Below are 17,778 nucleotides of genomic sequence, written 5' to 3'. Positions count from 1 at the left end.
ACTGACTCAACAAATTCTCCAAAAAAATGTTTAAAAAAAAATAAAGGAAAAAACATGTTTAAATTTATTTATACATTATATCCATGAGTACGCATAAGGTAACTCATTATGCGAATTTTCAGCGCAATCGATTATATGTTCAAGTAACGCGAACGGGAAAGGGTCATCAGTTTTATCTGTTTCTTCTGCCTCGATTGGAGCCATTAATTCAATTCTATTTATTATTTTTCCTATTATTTCATTCTCATTCAATAGAGAACCCAATAATACTCTAATATAATCGATATTTCTTTCAAATGCTAATGGTATCACGTTCCAAGTTGTCGAGAAAGTTCCATTTAATATATATTTCGGCGTCAATTTCATCAAAGCCTTTGTTACGGGGATTTGAGGTATTTTATTAAAATCGGATTTTATGAAACCAGGAACGCATGTTTTCATACAATCATCGAAGAAGCAAAGATTTGGTAACACATTTAATGACGAATTAAAAACGAATCTTAAAACAGAAAATAAACCCAAATTAGACATAAAACTTTGTCTCATGAAAAGGAAATTTGCTTTTGATCCATCACATCTATTTAAGAAGAAGTTAACAATATAATTTCGATCAGTTTTAATTTTAATTTTATTCTTTGTTGATAAAGGAGAAGAATCTTTATGAATATCTTTTTTATATGCCTTTAAAAATAATAAAGAAATGTTATCATTTATCATTGTGATTTGAGTTCGTAAAGAAGAAGAATGTACTAATGAAAGAAAAGGATGTATTAAATAAGTCATTGGATAAAACATAAAATGACTTCTTAACTTTGATGATTGACATTTCTCAATATATTTAGTAATTCCTAATATAAACAAATATTCTCGATAAGTTAATTGATATAAACGTGATGAAACAAGCATTATTTGTTTTAATTCGCCACGAACAGTAATGAATTTTAATTGCGTTTCATTAACTCCATCACTTTGTACATATGCATGTATAATATTACTATTAATAGCCGGGAATTTTAATCCTGCTTGATAAGATAATTGGATTTTAGTATTATTTGTCTTTAATATTGGTTGATTATCTTTAAGGAAAATTGCCTTTTGTTTAAGTTCATTATAATTATTAATATCATATTTATTTTTATAAAGTGACTTATAGAACTTAATATGATTTATTGCATTATTATCTAATGTTTTAATATCTTCTTCAATGTCATCAATCCAATTAAATATCTTTTGTAAATCAGATTGCGTATGATTTTCTTTACTATTCTTTATACGTAATAAGAATTCATCAATTTGATGAAATTCAGTATTTAAATTACTATTTTTTATATGTTTTATTGTGATCAAAAATAAAGAAGGATGACTTTTATATAACAAAAACAAAAATTCCGATGGAATCGCTTTACATATTTCAAAAATAGGTTGTAACCAACGTAAAAAGAATGGCAAAAATGGATCTGTTATAAAGTTATTTAAAAAATCTGTTTCGAAAAACTTATGATAAGCATTATTTTGTTTTACAATACTTATAGCTAACGTTATAAAAAGAGTAGCAGAATCTGTTGATAATATTAATTGTCCTTGAATTGTCTTAAAAATAGTTTTAATATTAATACATTGAGGGAATTTACGTATCAAATTAATAACAACAAAATACCATTGTTTACTAAGTTTACCATTTTTATAAAATGTTGGAAAACTTTGATAATTACCTAAAATTAAATTACATTGACTTTGTAAGTTTTGAAACCATTTTGTTTGTGCATATACTAAGGAGTTCTGTAAAAATAATAATATCGATGGAAGAATATGTTTTTTTACATGTAAAGGTTTATTTTGTGATATATTTCGATATTGTTTTAAAGCAGAATGTGTTGCGCCAGATTTAAGTAATAAACGAATAAATACATTTAAATTATTAATTAAAACTTCTTGAGATTGTTGTTTAATGTTTTGAGTTGATGAAGGATCATTAGGAATATTACCACCAATGTTCCCAATATTAGTAATATTACTCCCTTCAATACGTTGACAAAATGAAATTCTTAATGATAACATCGAAGATAATGCAGTTTGCATATCTAAAGCTTTCATCCAGAAATATTTTGATTTAGTAGATATTGTTGCACTATTCGGAAGACTTCTTTGTTGTAATATTTGTAAAGCAACATTAAATTCATCATTTAAAGCAATATATAATATATAAGGTAAATAAGTTTGTGATAAATATGTAGTTAAATCTGGAGGATTATTTGTTTGATTTGGTAATATAGTTGGGATATTTAATGAAGATTGTTGAAAAAATAATGAAAATGGTAATTTAAATTCATTATTATTACTATTAGGTTTTCGTGTTACAAATTTCTCATATAAATCAGTAGTAAATGGTAATGATAAATTAATTGATATCTTCATTAACTCGATTAAAGAATAAAAATATGTATTATAATCTTTATCCATTTCATTTAAAAAATATGACTTAGCTGCACGATAATGTGTTAATTGTAAATATGATGAAGCTATATAAAGATTTTTAAACTTAGTCTTTAATAACCCTAATGAATCATCAATATAATTTCTGGAGTTTAAATATTCCATATTTTTAATTAATGTGTTTTGACATAAAGGTAAACCTAAAATTCGTGATTTAGTTTGCCAGATACAATATGATAAACCTGTATTAGGATAAACATTAATATAATATTCAAAAAATCGATTAATTTTAGATCGTTCATTTAAATTAGATATGACAATTGAAACAGTTTCTATTAAATCTGTTTCATGAAATGTTAATATATGTTCAACTAAATTATTAGGTAATAAAAGTCGCAAGAAAATTACCAAATGATAAAATTCATTATATTGTCCCCAATTAAAATTCCAACAATCATTTATAAAGTCATTACTTTGTGTGATAAATATATTTGAAATTGCTAAATTATTTCGACAAAACATTTCTTCATCTTGATTTTCAAATTGGAACTCATTAAGAATTAAATTTTTTATATAAGTTAATACATAATTATTCACTGGTACTTTTAATGAATAAATCATTGTTCTAAACTGAGTTTTAGTCATAGGTTTAAATGCCTTAAGAAATGATTTTAATTGGAAAAGTGTTTGTAAATTAGTAATTTCTGATATCCATTGTGATATTGTAGTGAATGGTGTACCAAAAGGTTCTGATATTGGTTCATTTTTATTTTTATTTAATATTAATTGATATAATTCTTCAAAAATCTTATTTTCAATTGTAAATTCTTGATATAAATTAATCGATTGAACTGCTTTTTGATAAAATGGTAATAAATCTTTAAAATGATTCGATGCTAAAATCGCTTTAGGTGATAATGTCTTTAATACTGTTGGCGTTGATTCATTTTGTATTATTAATAATCGTGCTAATGATGATATTAATTGATAAAAAAACTTTAGAAGTTGTATGTTTTTAGTTTGATTTTCTTTAAGTTCATTTGATAAAATATTTTTAATCCTTGCAATTAAATCAAATTCAATTGGATTTATTTCTAAATCTACATTTTTCACATATTCTTCAATCGTTTCATGATCAAATCCAACTGAAAATACTTGATCAGGAAATCGTTCATATACTGTTAAAATCATTTGAAGATTTACTTCAAATAAACGATTAGAAAAATTTTTATTTAGATGTAAACGTTTACATGCGTAAGTTAAAAAATATAATGAACGTTCAAATACATTAATTTTATTAAATATATTAAATGTAATATTAGTTAATATTAAGTTACAATATTGATCATTATTATAATCAGCGAAATGTGTAATTTGAAATATTTTATTAAATTTATTGGGAACTGTTTTATAAAACATTTGTGTACGAGTTAAATAATGAATCATTAAATTCGTAAATTCTTCTGATGATATTATTTCATTTTTTGTATTTAAAAGTATATTACATACATGTAACATATGTGAAAATGAATGAAATTTTTTATCATTGATACCATAGATAATAGATAATGCATAAGATGAAGGACATGAATAAATAAATGGACATTTTTGAAAATCAGGAATATTAACATTTTTAATAAAACCTGCAGAAGTTATAATCGTATTTAAAAAATATGCTTGAAATGCTGTAAGATTATTTAAATCATCAAAATTAACATTAAATTGATATTCTGTTTCAAAAGGAAATGTTTTAAATTTATCAATCATTAAATGATAAATAAATGCTTTTTCATATGCATTATTATATTGTAATGTTGGAATTATATTATAAATAATTTTTTGGACATTTGGTTCAAGTTTTTTAACAAATCCTAAAAAATATATCAAAAAAATCGGATGATGAAATATATTTGTACATGAAATTATTAATGGTAAAATATTATATAATAAATTATTTAATAATTCTGAATCAATTGTATAAAAATTTATGAAATTCATTGGTAAAAATATTTTTTGGAATCCTAATAATACAGAAGGTGTATAAGTTAAAATTTTATCATTAGATTGTGTTAACTTTTTTATTAATTCAATGGAAATATTTTGTAACAATAAAATATTTATATCATCTTCTTTAAATTTATCAATAGAATTACTAATAATAGATAAACATCTTGATTTTAAATAATTTAAATCAATTTTTGGTATTTTCTTAATAAAATCGATAAAATTATCCAAATTTTTATATAACTTGTTTAAACATATATCTCTAAATTTAGGTAATTTAATATCAAAAATTAAATTAAATAATAAAATTATATATTCGAAATTATTTGATTTCTTTAAATATATAATAAATATATTTAATACCATTTCAGGCATTGAATCAACAAATATATTAATCGGTAAACTTAAAGGTATTCTAGAAGATTGTGGTGAAATAGTTAAATCAATAGAAGCTGAGATACAACTTGTTAAATTAATTTTTTCATCTTTTTCATGAATATTTTTAATGAACAAAAACAATTCTGTTGATAAAGATTTGATAAAATTTGAATTTTGTTGTGATAATTTACATAAAAAAGCTTGAATCCATAAAACAATTTCATGTGTAGGTATAACTTTAGAATGTGAAAACAAAAATCGAAATATTATTATATCATCACATTGACAAGGATTTTGTGGCATTCTATTCGAAGTACCGAAAATATTTAATATTTCATTTGGTAAAGATTGAATTATTTTATTTTCATCAAGTAATTTATCAATAACTTTAATAAAATAATTAATAAAAGATCTAAATTTCTCTGATTTTAATGTTTTAAATAATTTCTCCCAGATTAAAGTTGATTGATTATTCGAAGGCATTTTAATTAAAAATCGAGCTAATAATTTTAAGATGAATTTAGCATTATTAATCGGTATTAATGAAGGTTCTTGATACGTAATATCTTTAAATAATATTGATATTTCTTTTGGTATCTTTTCTATCTTTAAATTAGTAAATGTATTTATTAATTTCTCACAAATTTCATATGAATTAGGTATGTTACTATAATCTTGATATAACATAAATTGAAATCGATGATAATATTTATAAGTTTGTTCATTCTTAAAAAATTCTGTAAAAAAGCGATTAAATTGATTTTGATTTACATATTCGATATGAAGTTCTTTTAAGCCCCAAATTGCTAATTTACGAATTTTCCCAATAAATTGTGTAACTCTCGAATGGAAATGTGAAACAATTTCACGGAAAATTTCATCATTTTTTGATAAATGTTCAATTTTACTAAATATCTTTGTTTGAATAACATCTTTCACATGCTCAAAATCATACATTGAAGCTTGAAACAATGAAGGAATTATAGAACTATATATAGAAGATAAAGGAATTATAGGTAAAATATCATTAATTAATGAAACACTTGTTGATATTAATTTACGATAACTACATATCATTTTACAATGTTCTAAAAAATCAACATAATCATCAATATAATTAATAGGATTTGATTTTTCCCTTAAGTAATGATGTTTTAAAACTAAATATATGTATAAAACATTTTGATTTAATTGTGTTTCAATATTATCATCAAATAAATCAGGTGAATTCTTTACTAAATATTCAGTAATATCATGTACTAAATTACATGTTAAAGCAGGATAAAATGTTAATTTATTAATTAATTTTAATAAACATGAAAATAATAATTTATAATCTTCAGTAACAACATTTTCTTTTTTCTTTATCGAATTAAATAAACTATCACAATTAATATAATATCCATCGATTTCTATACTTTGATGTTTAAGTTTTGGCTCGCTTAAAACTAATGAATAACATGAAGTAGAATCAGGAATTTTATTTAAAAGGACATTTGTATATCTTAAATCTTCTTTATTAAGTTTTAATATTGAAGAAGAAATCTTCGCAATTAATTGGAATTGATTTGTTCTTTTAATGTTATTAATCCATTGTGGTAAATTAGAAGATTCATGTCTATAAAATGATTGTAATGAAGTTTTCATATGTTCATTAGATTCTAAAGCAGGAAAAAATAATTGTGTCCATTGATCATAAATTCCAGATTTTTCTTGTTCTTGAATTTTTACAAAAGGAAATATAATAATTGATAATAATGAAGTTAATTCTTCTAATTTCGGTTCTTCTTGTAATACACGTAAAACAGAATGAAATGAAAATTTTGTTGTTCCTAAATTACTATAAAAATATGATAACTTTTGTGGCTTATTATTTTGATGTATTATAAAAAATATATTTAAAACTAACTCAATTAAAACATGATCTTTCGATACCATTGCTTTTAATATAAATCGATATAATGCATTACATAATTGATTATTTTGATTAATTTGTAATGATAATTTATTATCAATAAAAGTCTTAATAAAAACTTGTCGTGTAAATAAAAACAAACTCGTATGTGATACTGGTTGATAAATTTTATCGAATTTTGTTGAAATCGTATTAAAAAATGCCAAATAATATGGAGTAGGATCCTTTAATTCCATTAATAACTTTTGATTTACACTTATATGATAACTATGATAAGGTTTATCAGGTAATAATAAATATAACTTCTCATATAAAAAAGGTTCTAATATCGCATTAGGTAACGTAGTAATTAACTTAACAGAAAATTCAAATAATGATGAAACTTTATCAACGAATTCTTTGGTTGATAAGTTCTTAAATATAATATCAGATAAAATCGGAAATTGTGCTTGTGCTCTCATTTTTCCAACATTATCTAAAAGAAATGCAATATATTTTGCTACTCTTGATAAAATCGACATTATATAATATTCTGGTTTTGTAGGTACATCCATTGTTGTAAAAAGCACAAATAATTTCATCAAGCCCATGTTCGCATTTGCCCAAACGTCAAATTCAAATTCTGTTTTAGGATTAGTAAAGTCGACCATTTCATAATCTAATTGTATCATTTGGAATGCGCCTGTTACTTGTTCCAAAAGATCACGTTGTAACCCGGGAGTAGCTTTAAATAATGCTGCTGAAACCATTGATTGCATTAATACACTTGCCGGTATATTTAAATTTGACATATGAAAATGTCCAATCAATGGCATTATATAAGGTAATAAATATGATAAATTTGTATATGTTTTATTTTGAATACTTAACCATCCATGTAATGATCGTAAATAAAGAAATACTTTATGACATTTATTTAATGGTGGAAACATAAACGCTTGCATATTCTCCGTGATGTTTGAGATACAATAATTTGTGATTTCTTGCGTGCGTTGTTGTTCTTTAAAAATTAATAAACAACATAATAATGAAAAATAATTGGAATAAATATAATAATTATTCGCGTCATTAGAGATTTGATTCCGAAATTTTAAAACAAGTGATAACGATTTAGAACTTAGAAATTTAACGGATTCTTCAAGTCGTGAGATTAAATGAAATAATTTACCCGTTAAAAGTTCATGTTGATGTGTGTAAAATGATGAATTACGTGCACGAAGGAGAATATCAGTAAATGATATAAGCGTATCAAGAAGTGTAGGTAAAACAGATTTGACTTTTTGATCAAATATAAATAATGTAGATCTGCATGTACGTGAAAAGGTTAATAAAAACTTGATGTCACATCCCGGTAAATCATCATAATTTTTGGGGATTTTATTGAGAATAATTTTGAAAAAATCTTCTACATTTTCTTGTGTAGAAGACTTAAAGGAGGAATAAAAATCTAATAACGCAACATATGTAAGAGATAATACAGATCCTTTTGTTTGACGCAGATAAATAAACAATATGGTTTCGATTTGTTGTAATAAATCAAAACTTTTGATTAGTGTAGGTCTTAAAAAACGAATAAATTGTATGACCTTTTTTTGATATGATTTGTTTTCTTCATTTTCAAGAAAGTTATTTAATAATTGAAGAAAATATTCGATGAGTAAATTATAATTTGGAATAAGTTCTGAGTCAAGGGAATTTACAAGGTAAGTACTAATTTGATCAAAAAGAGAGGGTGTAAGTGTTATGTTGGATTTTGGATTATGTAAAGATTTTAGGAAAATCCCAATTTCATCCATTGAATCTAATCCAACCATGAAATCCGTTTATTATTCGTGAAACGATATTAACCGTTTCTGCTTATTAATTTATTAAACTATTTTACGCTTTTATCTACCCAAAATTTTCAACATATACTGGTTAAAATGAGGATACTGGTTATATAAAAACACTCACACATTTACCGTTATTAATTTAATAAAATTGATTTTGTGTTGAATCAATGCAAGAAATTTCTTTTTATATTAAAAATTGTGAATTATTATACGATTTATTTTCTAACATGCTTATAATTTTGTATTAGTTAAAAATGAAATTACAAAATATTTATTATGATTAATCTAATCTAAATTTATAATTCCGTTTGTATCATCAGCAATTATTAGATTAAAATGTGGCGCTTTTATCATTCGTATTCCTTCTATGTCGGTGCCTTTTTGATTTTCATTGGTTAATAAAACATAATTTTTAATGTTTTGCTCTTTTGCTAATAACTTAAATTCAGCACATTTACTATTTAACGTTTCTTCCATCTGTTTTCCTTGTGGTCTGGTATCAAAAACTTCAACTTTTTGGAAAGCTTGACGAATTGGATTTCCATTTACATAAACTTCAACTATTTGGTATACAAGAAACCATTTGCCTTTTTGTTCATTGTAAAAATAGAATCCAATGAAAATAAAAACGCATTTGTTATTTTCATTTTTTCCAATTATTTCTGTTTGATAATGTTCAAGACATCGCATATGTTCCTTTAAACAAACATTTAGATGTTTTTCGATGTCAAATTGAAAATTACGAACTGTTCCATCATTGTGAAAAATGAGAATTTTGATAGTTGAGATACAATTAACAACTATAGAAAGTGGTGAAATGATCAAAGATGATTCAAAATCCCATGAAAAATTTGATGAGTTAGATGGAAATCCGTAATGAAAAATTTTCGTTTCATCAAAAATCAATGTGAGATATACAAAATGATCAATATCAAACTTATTATATCCAAATACTATGTATTTAATTCCTATGTTGGGCAGTTGAAGTAATTTAATACAAAATCCTGATGTTGATGCATGAGAATTAATCCGACCATTTTGTGTAAACAATGGATACTGTCTAAGCGGACCTGTAAGAGAACAGTCAACTGGATTGAAGTTCCAAATCATTAGTGAGCAAAACAACCCATTTTCAATTTTAAAGAGATGAAAAGAAATTAATTGATTTCCACTCAAATCAAACCCAAGAATTGTGTTTCCTGGAACGCCAAATTCGCCATCACCAATCATTCTATTAGTGATTATATGAGGATACATTGATGGCCATACATCATCCATTATGTTTTTAGAATCCACAAAACCTATAAAATCTCTCATAATAAAATTTCTTGTGTTTACATTTTCTTTAGCTAAGAAACAACATGAATGCATGCATTTAAATCGAAAAAATCCTATATATTATGATTAAATTTAGAAAAATTGTTTTTGAATATATAATAAGCATAAAAAATAAAAAAGATATTTTGAGTATTTAAGATGCTAATCAACAATATTTCGAGATAATTCTGTTTTTCATCAAAAATTTACAAAAGTGACAATAAAATCATGATTTATAACTTATAAGTTATATATGTAGAATATAAATAAGTTTGAATTCATCATATGCCACATATTATGAATAACGTTTAATATCATCAATTAAAAATTTAAAATCAAAAAAATATCCATGTCAGAAAGTAATTCTTTGATGTCAATTCCAGAAATGTTAAATTCTTTGATCGCTTGTGAAATTGGCGAATCTTCAATTAATGGAATAATTTGAGTGGTACCATCACCTATGTTGATGATAATGCTGGAATGAAGGCCTTCTGATTTAAGTGAAAAAAGCATTTATTCCCTGATACTTTTCAAACATGATTTAGGCCATTTTACTTCTGTAAATTGTAGGATCTAGAAGATTGTCAATAAAGAGTTTTGTATTTCATCAAAATAGTGAGAGTTATTATCCTGAATTATTTCCATTTCATTCCAATTTTTTAAAGAACCTTGAATGGTGCTCAATTGGCTTCTTAACATTAAGTAGTATGTCGTAGTGGTTACAACATAAAATGCACCAAATTCGAATGGGCTTCCTAACATTGTGCTTGTTCCTTATCTATAATTCTTGTATTATAATCCAATTAAACTTTTTTTTTTTTACACTGGGATATGAAGTCATATTAACTTAGTAAAATCTTATAAATAAATTATTTTAGCAATTCTAAATATATCTTATGCTGATGATGTATTTACTATAACTTTTAAAATTTTGCGAATAAATATCTTGAAGTGCCAAAAACCAGAAAACATTAATGGTTTTTCTGAAAAAAATATTCAATTTTGTTCATTACTATCGGGGCGCTTTCATTTATGTAACTACCATTTCTTTGATACAATTATCAACTCGGTTTCATATTTTTGCTGATTTTGCTTAGAAATGGTTTTATTTGTATGAATATATATATATATATATATATATATATATATATATTGATATAAATTGTTTTATTGTTCTTTTGATTAAAAAATAATTTAATAAAAAAAAATCATCTTTCTTTGATGAAAAAAACTTTTCTTTAACAATTAATGTAATACCTCTTATCCACAAAATATTTATAAAGCTTTCATCTGCTTAAGTTGCAGATGATGTTTGTTTTGTATTTTGATAGTGATTAATATAAAGACAAAATTTTCTTTGAATTTTCATTTTTTGATACTGCTTAAAAAACCATTTATTAAAATCATATATGTTAACAAATTATGTAACTCTAATGCCACGAAGGGCATCAAAAAAGCCGCACCCTCGAGTCCCATTTTCGAAAGATGAGGATGAAAAATTAAAAGAACTTGTAAAAATTCATGGGGAAAATTGGAATGAAGTTTCAGAAAAAATGGGAAACCGAAATCCTAGGCAATGCAAAGAAAGATGGACCCATTACTTATCTCCAGAAATAATCTCAAAACCATGGACTATGGAAGAAGATGATTTCTTGAAAAAGAAGCTGAATGAATTTGGTCCAAAATGGGTAAAAATTTCGAGGTTTTTTCCAAATAGAACAGATGCTCAACTTAAAAACAGATGGTTTGTATTGATTAGGAAAGAATCTAAAAAAAGAAAAAAAGAAATCAGAAATGAAATTAGTCCAATTCATGAAACAAATCAGGGATTTACATTTAATCTAAACTCAAGTGAGTTTCAAATATTTAATGATTTGTTAGATAATATGAAATTGGAACATGATTTCGAATCTTAAAGAAGGGTTGATATTATTTTTTAGAATAAAACTTGTAAATTTTTGTTTTTTCGGAGGTTTTGGAGGTTATGACAAAGGGTAATTTTTTACCACATTTTCAGATGGATGAAGAACAAAGCAACCAAGAGAACGGAGCTATTATAATCCAAAATTTACAGACTCAAATTGACGACAACAAAAAAAGAATTGAAGAACTCGAAAGTATTGTTGAATCTCTTGAAACTACAATTCGGAATGCAGAAACCAGTAGCCAAAACTCAAAGCTCAATGCAGTTTTTACATGGATACCTCTCATTTTCTTAGTTATTGGATATTTATTCAAACGACTGAGTTTAGATCAAGAATGATTACATATTTTTTTTGTAAGTAACAATAAATAAAACATTCATTTATAATTCATGGATTTCAATGTACTTCCTTGAAGCAGCCATGATTGTGTTATGAAGAATTGTTAATCTTTCATTGAGTATTTTTTTGTGATTTTGAACCAATGATTCAGTATATGATTCATTTGTTTCTTTAGATCTGACTAACTCATCATTAAGATCAATATAAAGTTTCGCAAGAAGTCCGAGTAAATATCCTGATGAGTTTGCTATCGCATGATCGAAATCAATTCTCCATACCAAAAAGTGCTTTTTTAGTTTTGTGTGTGGGGCATCCTGAAGTTGATCGTAAAAGAGCACCCCGAGAAACCGTAACTTTTCAAGGAGTTTTTGGCCGGATGGCAAAAGACACAATTCACAAAGCATTGAAGTTTCAAGGTGTTCTCTTTTAAGAAGTAGGTTTAACACTCTTCTTGCAAGAGGATAACCTATTTCTGATAAAAGTTGTGCAATTTTCTTGATTTTGAAATTTCGAATAGCTAACGCAGGCGTTAAAACCCATTCGTTTTGTGAGATTATGGAATATTCTTTAGAACGGAGAATTCCATATATTCCGTTGATTTCTTTGGGGGTAATTCCTGTAATTGAAGCAATCATTGGCGTGACTTCTTCGACATTGAATTCCGCATTTTCTTTGTTCAAAAGTGTTCCAAAGAAAAGTTCGGGTGAAAACAACGCACGAACAACTTCAATAACTCTGTGGTCATTATATTGAACAAGAGATTCAAGTGCAAAAAGTCTTTGCTTCATGAAGAAATAACCAACATTAAATGAGAGACAACCTTGTTCATCAGCAAATAATACATTTATTGAAGCAAGATGTTCAATTACAAATAACAGGCGTGAGTTATTGATTTCGGGATTTTTAGTTGCTATGGAGTTGGCTAGTTTTTGTGCAGTGAGTGTTTGCTCATCAAATACTTTTTTCATCACCAAATTTATAATTTCTTTATCTTGAGGAATTGGCGCAAAACTCAATGCAAACTCGGTAAAATGTGAGTAAAGTAAGATATTAAATATTTGCTGAAAGTTAATTTGGAATGGTTCTGTTTGGATAATCTTATTGTGGACAAGAAGAGAAATTGCTTCAGAAAATTCTGCTTTTTTTAAAGTCACAACATCTTTTAATTCTTGAAGGTTTGTTACATTTTTTTCGATTGCAACAGTTAAAAGATAATTACAATTTTGTCCATAAGAATTACCGACAATTTTCAAACAGAGGGCTGTTAAAATTTCGTTATGATCACGCCCCCAACAAGCTGCTGCTTCTTCCATTTGCATTTTTTTCTAATGTGTTTTTGGTATCTCCACAGTTCGTTTATTATAAGGCGCCCTAAAGTAATTTGTGAAACATATAGAATTTCTGAATACTTTACATATGTGAATTATTTTTTTTCAAAAGCACACTTGATCAAGTTGTCAATGTTGAAATGCTAAATACTCTTAAAAACTTGGTTTTTGGTTTAACTGAAGAAAATGTTAATGTAACTGTTCATCAAACAATGGATTTGTTTGATTCAAATTTCCCATGTTCGTTTAATTTTCTTTTAAGTATAATAATTTTATCATCATTCTCCACTCGAGTAGATGAAAGTTCTATTTACTTACGCTATTTACAAGAAATTCAAAAAAAGCAAGAAATGCTTAAAAATAGTTTTAGAATCATTCATATATTTGGAATTTTCCTATCTGAAATAATGAACCAAGAAGCACTCTACCTTCTTGATAAAATGTTTGAGCAAAATTTAATTGATATAAAACCCCTCAGAAAAAAATCTTTCTATTTTTCTCATTATCAAGGAATTCGTATTCTGTTCGATTCTTCAGAGGGTTTCGTCCTGGACTTCTGCAAAGATCGCACCAAACTTTCAAAGAATGATTGGGAACTTCATAAGAAATATGTTAAAGAAGGAGTTAATCCAAATGAAATTGCGAAAATAATTCGAAATGATGAAATCGAAAAGCTTCAAGAAATCTCATCACACAATAATTTTGATTATAATCAAACAATTAAACCATCACTTTATGAAAGATGCTCATTTGTTAATCAGAAAAATGTTACATTAATTGATTATGCAGCATTTTTTTCTTCAGTTAAATGTTTTAAATATTTACTTATGAATAATGCAAGTGTAGAAAATACAGGCAAATATGCAGTTGCAGGTGGAAATGAAGAAATCATTCATTTATGTGAACAAAATCATTCATCATTTGAAGATGCATGTGAAGCTGCAATTAAATATCATCGAAATGATATATTTAAATATATTTATGAAAACAAATTAGAAAAATTGAATAATCATAGTGAACAAGAAGACCCTTTAACTGGCAATGCAAATCAAGCTCCAAATTCATTTAATAATGGAAATTTAAATCCAGGTTTAAACGGTAATGGAAATCAACACATACCATTGTTCAATAGCATAGGATTATTAAATAGATTTAAAGATAATATTTCCTCGAAAATGAATTTAAATTTTTTGGGATATTTTTGTATTAATAATGCAAATTATGAAATTCTTTCATTTTTGGAAGATAGTGGAATGAAACCTGATGAAAATTTTATTTATAAAATAGCAAGTATTGGCGACTTATATCATGTTAAATACTTTCTTAAAAATGTTCAAATTCCGAAAGATATTTTATTATTCTCATCAAAATCAGGAAATATTGAACTTGTAAAATTTTGTCTTGAACAAGAAGGCATTGATTTAGATGCAAGATACAAAATTAATGGAAATTGTTTAAATTATTTGATACTCCGTTAATATGTGCTACTGAAAGAGGATACACTGAAATCGTTAAATTACTTCTTGAACAAGAAGGAATTGATGTTAATGCAAACATTTCTTTGTTTTGTTTAATATTTATTTTAATAATTATGGGATATTTCAAAATAATATTTGGAAATTATTTAAATTATTTAATACAGCGCTTATTTATGCATCTGATTTTGGTTATATAGAAATCGTTAAATTACTTCTTAAACAAGAAAGAATTGATGTTAATGCTAAAGATATTTATTTGTTCTATTTAAAATTTATTTTAATAAATTAATATTTCAAAATAATACTTGGAAATTATATAAAATATTTAATACAGCACTTATTTATGCATCTGAAAATGGTCATATAGAAATAGTTAAATTACTTCTTAAACAAGAAGGAATTGATGTTAATGCTAAAGATATTTATTTGTTTTATTTATAATTTATTTAAATATTTTGAAATTTCAAAATAATATTTGGAAATTATTTAAATTATTTTGTAATGCACTTATGACCGCATCAGAAAATGGACATATAGAAATAGTTAAATTACTTCTTGAACAAGAAGGAATTGATGTTAATGCAAACATTTCTTTGTTTTGTTTAATATTTATTTTAATAATTTTGGGATATTTCAAAATAATATTTGGAAATTATTTAAAATATTTAATACATCACTTATATTAGCATCTGAAAATGGACATATAGAAATAGTTAAATTACTTCTTAAACAAGAAAGAATTGATATTAATGCTAAAAACATTTATTTATTTTACTTAGAATTTATTTTAATAATTTTGGATTTCAAAATAATATTTGGAAATTATTTAAATTATTTGATACAGCACTTATATTAGCATCTGCTAATGGTTATACAGAAATAGTACAATTACTTTTTGAACAAGAAGGAATTGATATTAATGCTAAAGATATTTATTTATTTTACTTAGAATTTATTTAAATATTTTGAAATTTCAAAATAATATTTGGAAATTATTTAAATTATTTGATACAGCACTTATATTAGCATCTGCAAATGATTATACAGAAATAGTTAAATTGCTTCTTAAACAAGAAGGAATTGATGTTAATGCAAACATTTCTTTGTTTTGTTTAATATTTATTTTAATAATTTTGGGATATTTTAAAATAATATTTGGAAATTATTTTAAATATTTAATACAGCACTTATGAATGCATCTGAAAATGGTCATATAGAAATAGTACAATTACTTCTTAAACAAGAAGGAATTGATATTAATGCTAAAGATATTTATTTATTTTACTTAGAATTTATTATAATAATTTGATATTTCAAAATAATATTTGGAAATTATTTAAATTATTTAATACAGCACTTATATTAGCATCTGAAAATGGTCATATAGAAATAGTTAAATTACTTCTTAAACAAGAAGGAATTGATATTAATGCTAAAGATATTTATTTGTTTTATTTATAATTTATTTTAATAATTTGATATTTCAAAATAATATTTGGAAATTATTTAAAATATTTAATACAGCACTTATATTAGCATCTGCAAATGATTATACAGAAATAGTTAAATTGCTTCTTAAACAAGAAGGAATTGATGTTAATGCAAACATTTCTTTGTTTTGTTTAATATTTATTTTAATAATTTTGGGATATTTTAAAATAATATTTGGAAATTATTTAAATTATTTAATACAGCGCTTATTTATGCATCTAAAAATGTTCATATAGAAATAGTACAATTACTTCTTAAACAAGAAGGAATTGATGTTAATGCTAAAGATATTTATTTATTTTACTTAGAATTTATTTTAATAATTTGATATTTCAAAATAATATTTGGAAATTATTTAAAATATTTAATACAGCACTTATATTAGCATCTGCAAATGATTATACAGAAATAGTTAAATTGCTTCTTGAACAAGAAGGAATTGATATTAATGCCAAAGATAATATTTATTTTAATAATTTTGGGATATTTTAAAATAATTGGAAATTATTTAAATTATTTAATACAGCACTTATGCTTGCATCAGAAAATGGACATATAGAAATAGTTAAATTACTTCTTAAACAAGAAGGAATTGATATTAATGCTAAAGATATTTATTTGTTCTATTTAAAATTTATTTAAATATTTTGAAATTTCAAAATAATATTCGGAAATTATTGAAATGATTTGATACAGCACTTATTTTAGCATCTGAAAATGGTCATATAGAAATAGTTAAATTACTTCTTAAACAAGAAGGAATTGATGTTAATGCTAAAGATATTTATTTGTTTTATTTATAATTTATTTAAATATTTTGAAATTTCAAAATAATATTTGGAAATTATTTAAATTATTTGATACAGCACTTATTTTAGCATCTGATGAAGGTCATATGGAAATAGTAAACTTACTTCTTAAACAAGAAGGAATTGATATTTTTACTGAGAATATTTGTTTTTCTAATTTTGGGTTTATTTTCTTGATATGATATACCAAAGTAGTATTTAAAGTTTATTTAAATTATTTCAGCATTCATTTTAGCATCTAAAAATAGGCGTATAGAAATAGTTAAATTACTTTTTGAACAAAAAGGAATTGATATTATTACTAAAAATATTTATTTGTTTTAATAATTTGCTGTTTCAGGGTAATATTTGGAAATTATTAAAAATATTTAACATAGTTCTTACATTAGCAGTTTTTAGTTTTCACAAAGAAGTTGTTAAATTACTTGTTGAAAATAAAGAAATCAATTTGTTAACAGCATTTCAAATTGCATTGAAAATAGGCATGAAAGATATTATTGATATTTTGAATAATATAGATAGAATTGAT

General features: G+C 24.4%; 1 protein-coding gene across 1 annotated transcript; it reads right to left on the bottom strand.

Moving 5' to 3' along the window:
• Positions 1–12,184: 12,184 nt before the first annotated feature.
• On the bottom strand, positions 12,185–13,456 carry GO595_009395 (uncharacterized protein; the record flags this gene model as incomplete). Its single annotated transcript, XM_067923076.1, has 1 exon — positions 12,185–13,456. One exon carries the CDS (start codon positions 13,454–13,456, stop codon positions 12,185–12,187), a length of 1,272 nt encoding a protein of 423 aa, XP_067770397.1.
• Between the last annotated feature and the right edge of the window lie 4,322 nt (positions 13,457–17,778).

The sequence above is a fragment of the Histomonas meleagridis genome, assembly GCF_020186115.1.
Source record: "Histomonas meleagridis strain 2922-C6/04-10x chromosome Unknown contig_9, whole genome shotgun sequence".
NCBI lineage: Eukaryota > Parabasalia > Tritrichomonadida > Dientamoebidae > Histomonas > Histomonas meleagridis.
The sequence above is the reverse complement of the archived record's forward strand: the minus strand, read 5'-3'. Positions and strand labels throughout refer to the sequence as shown.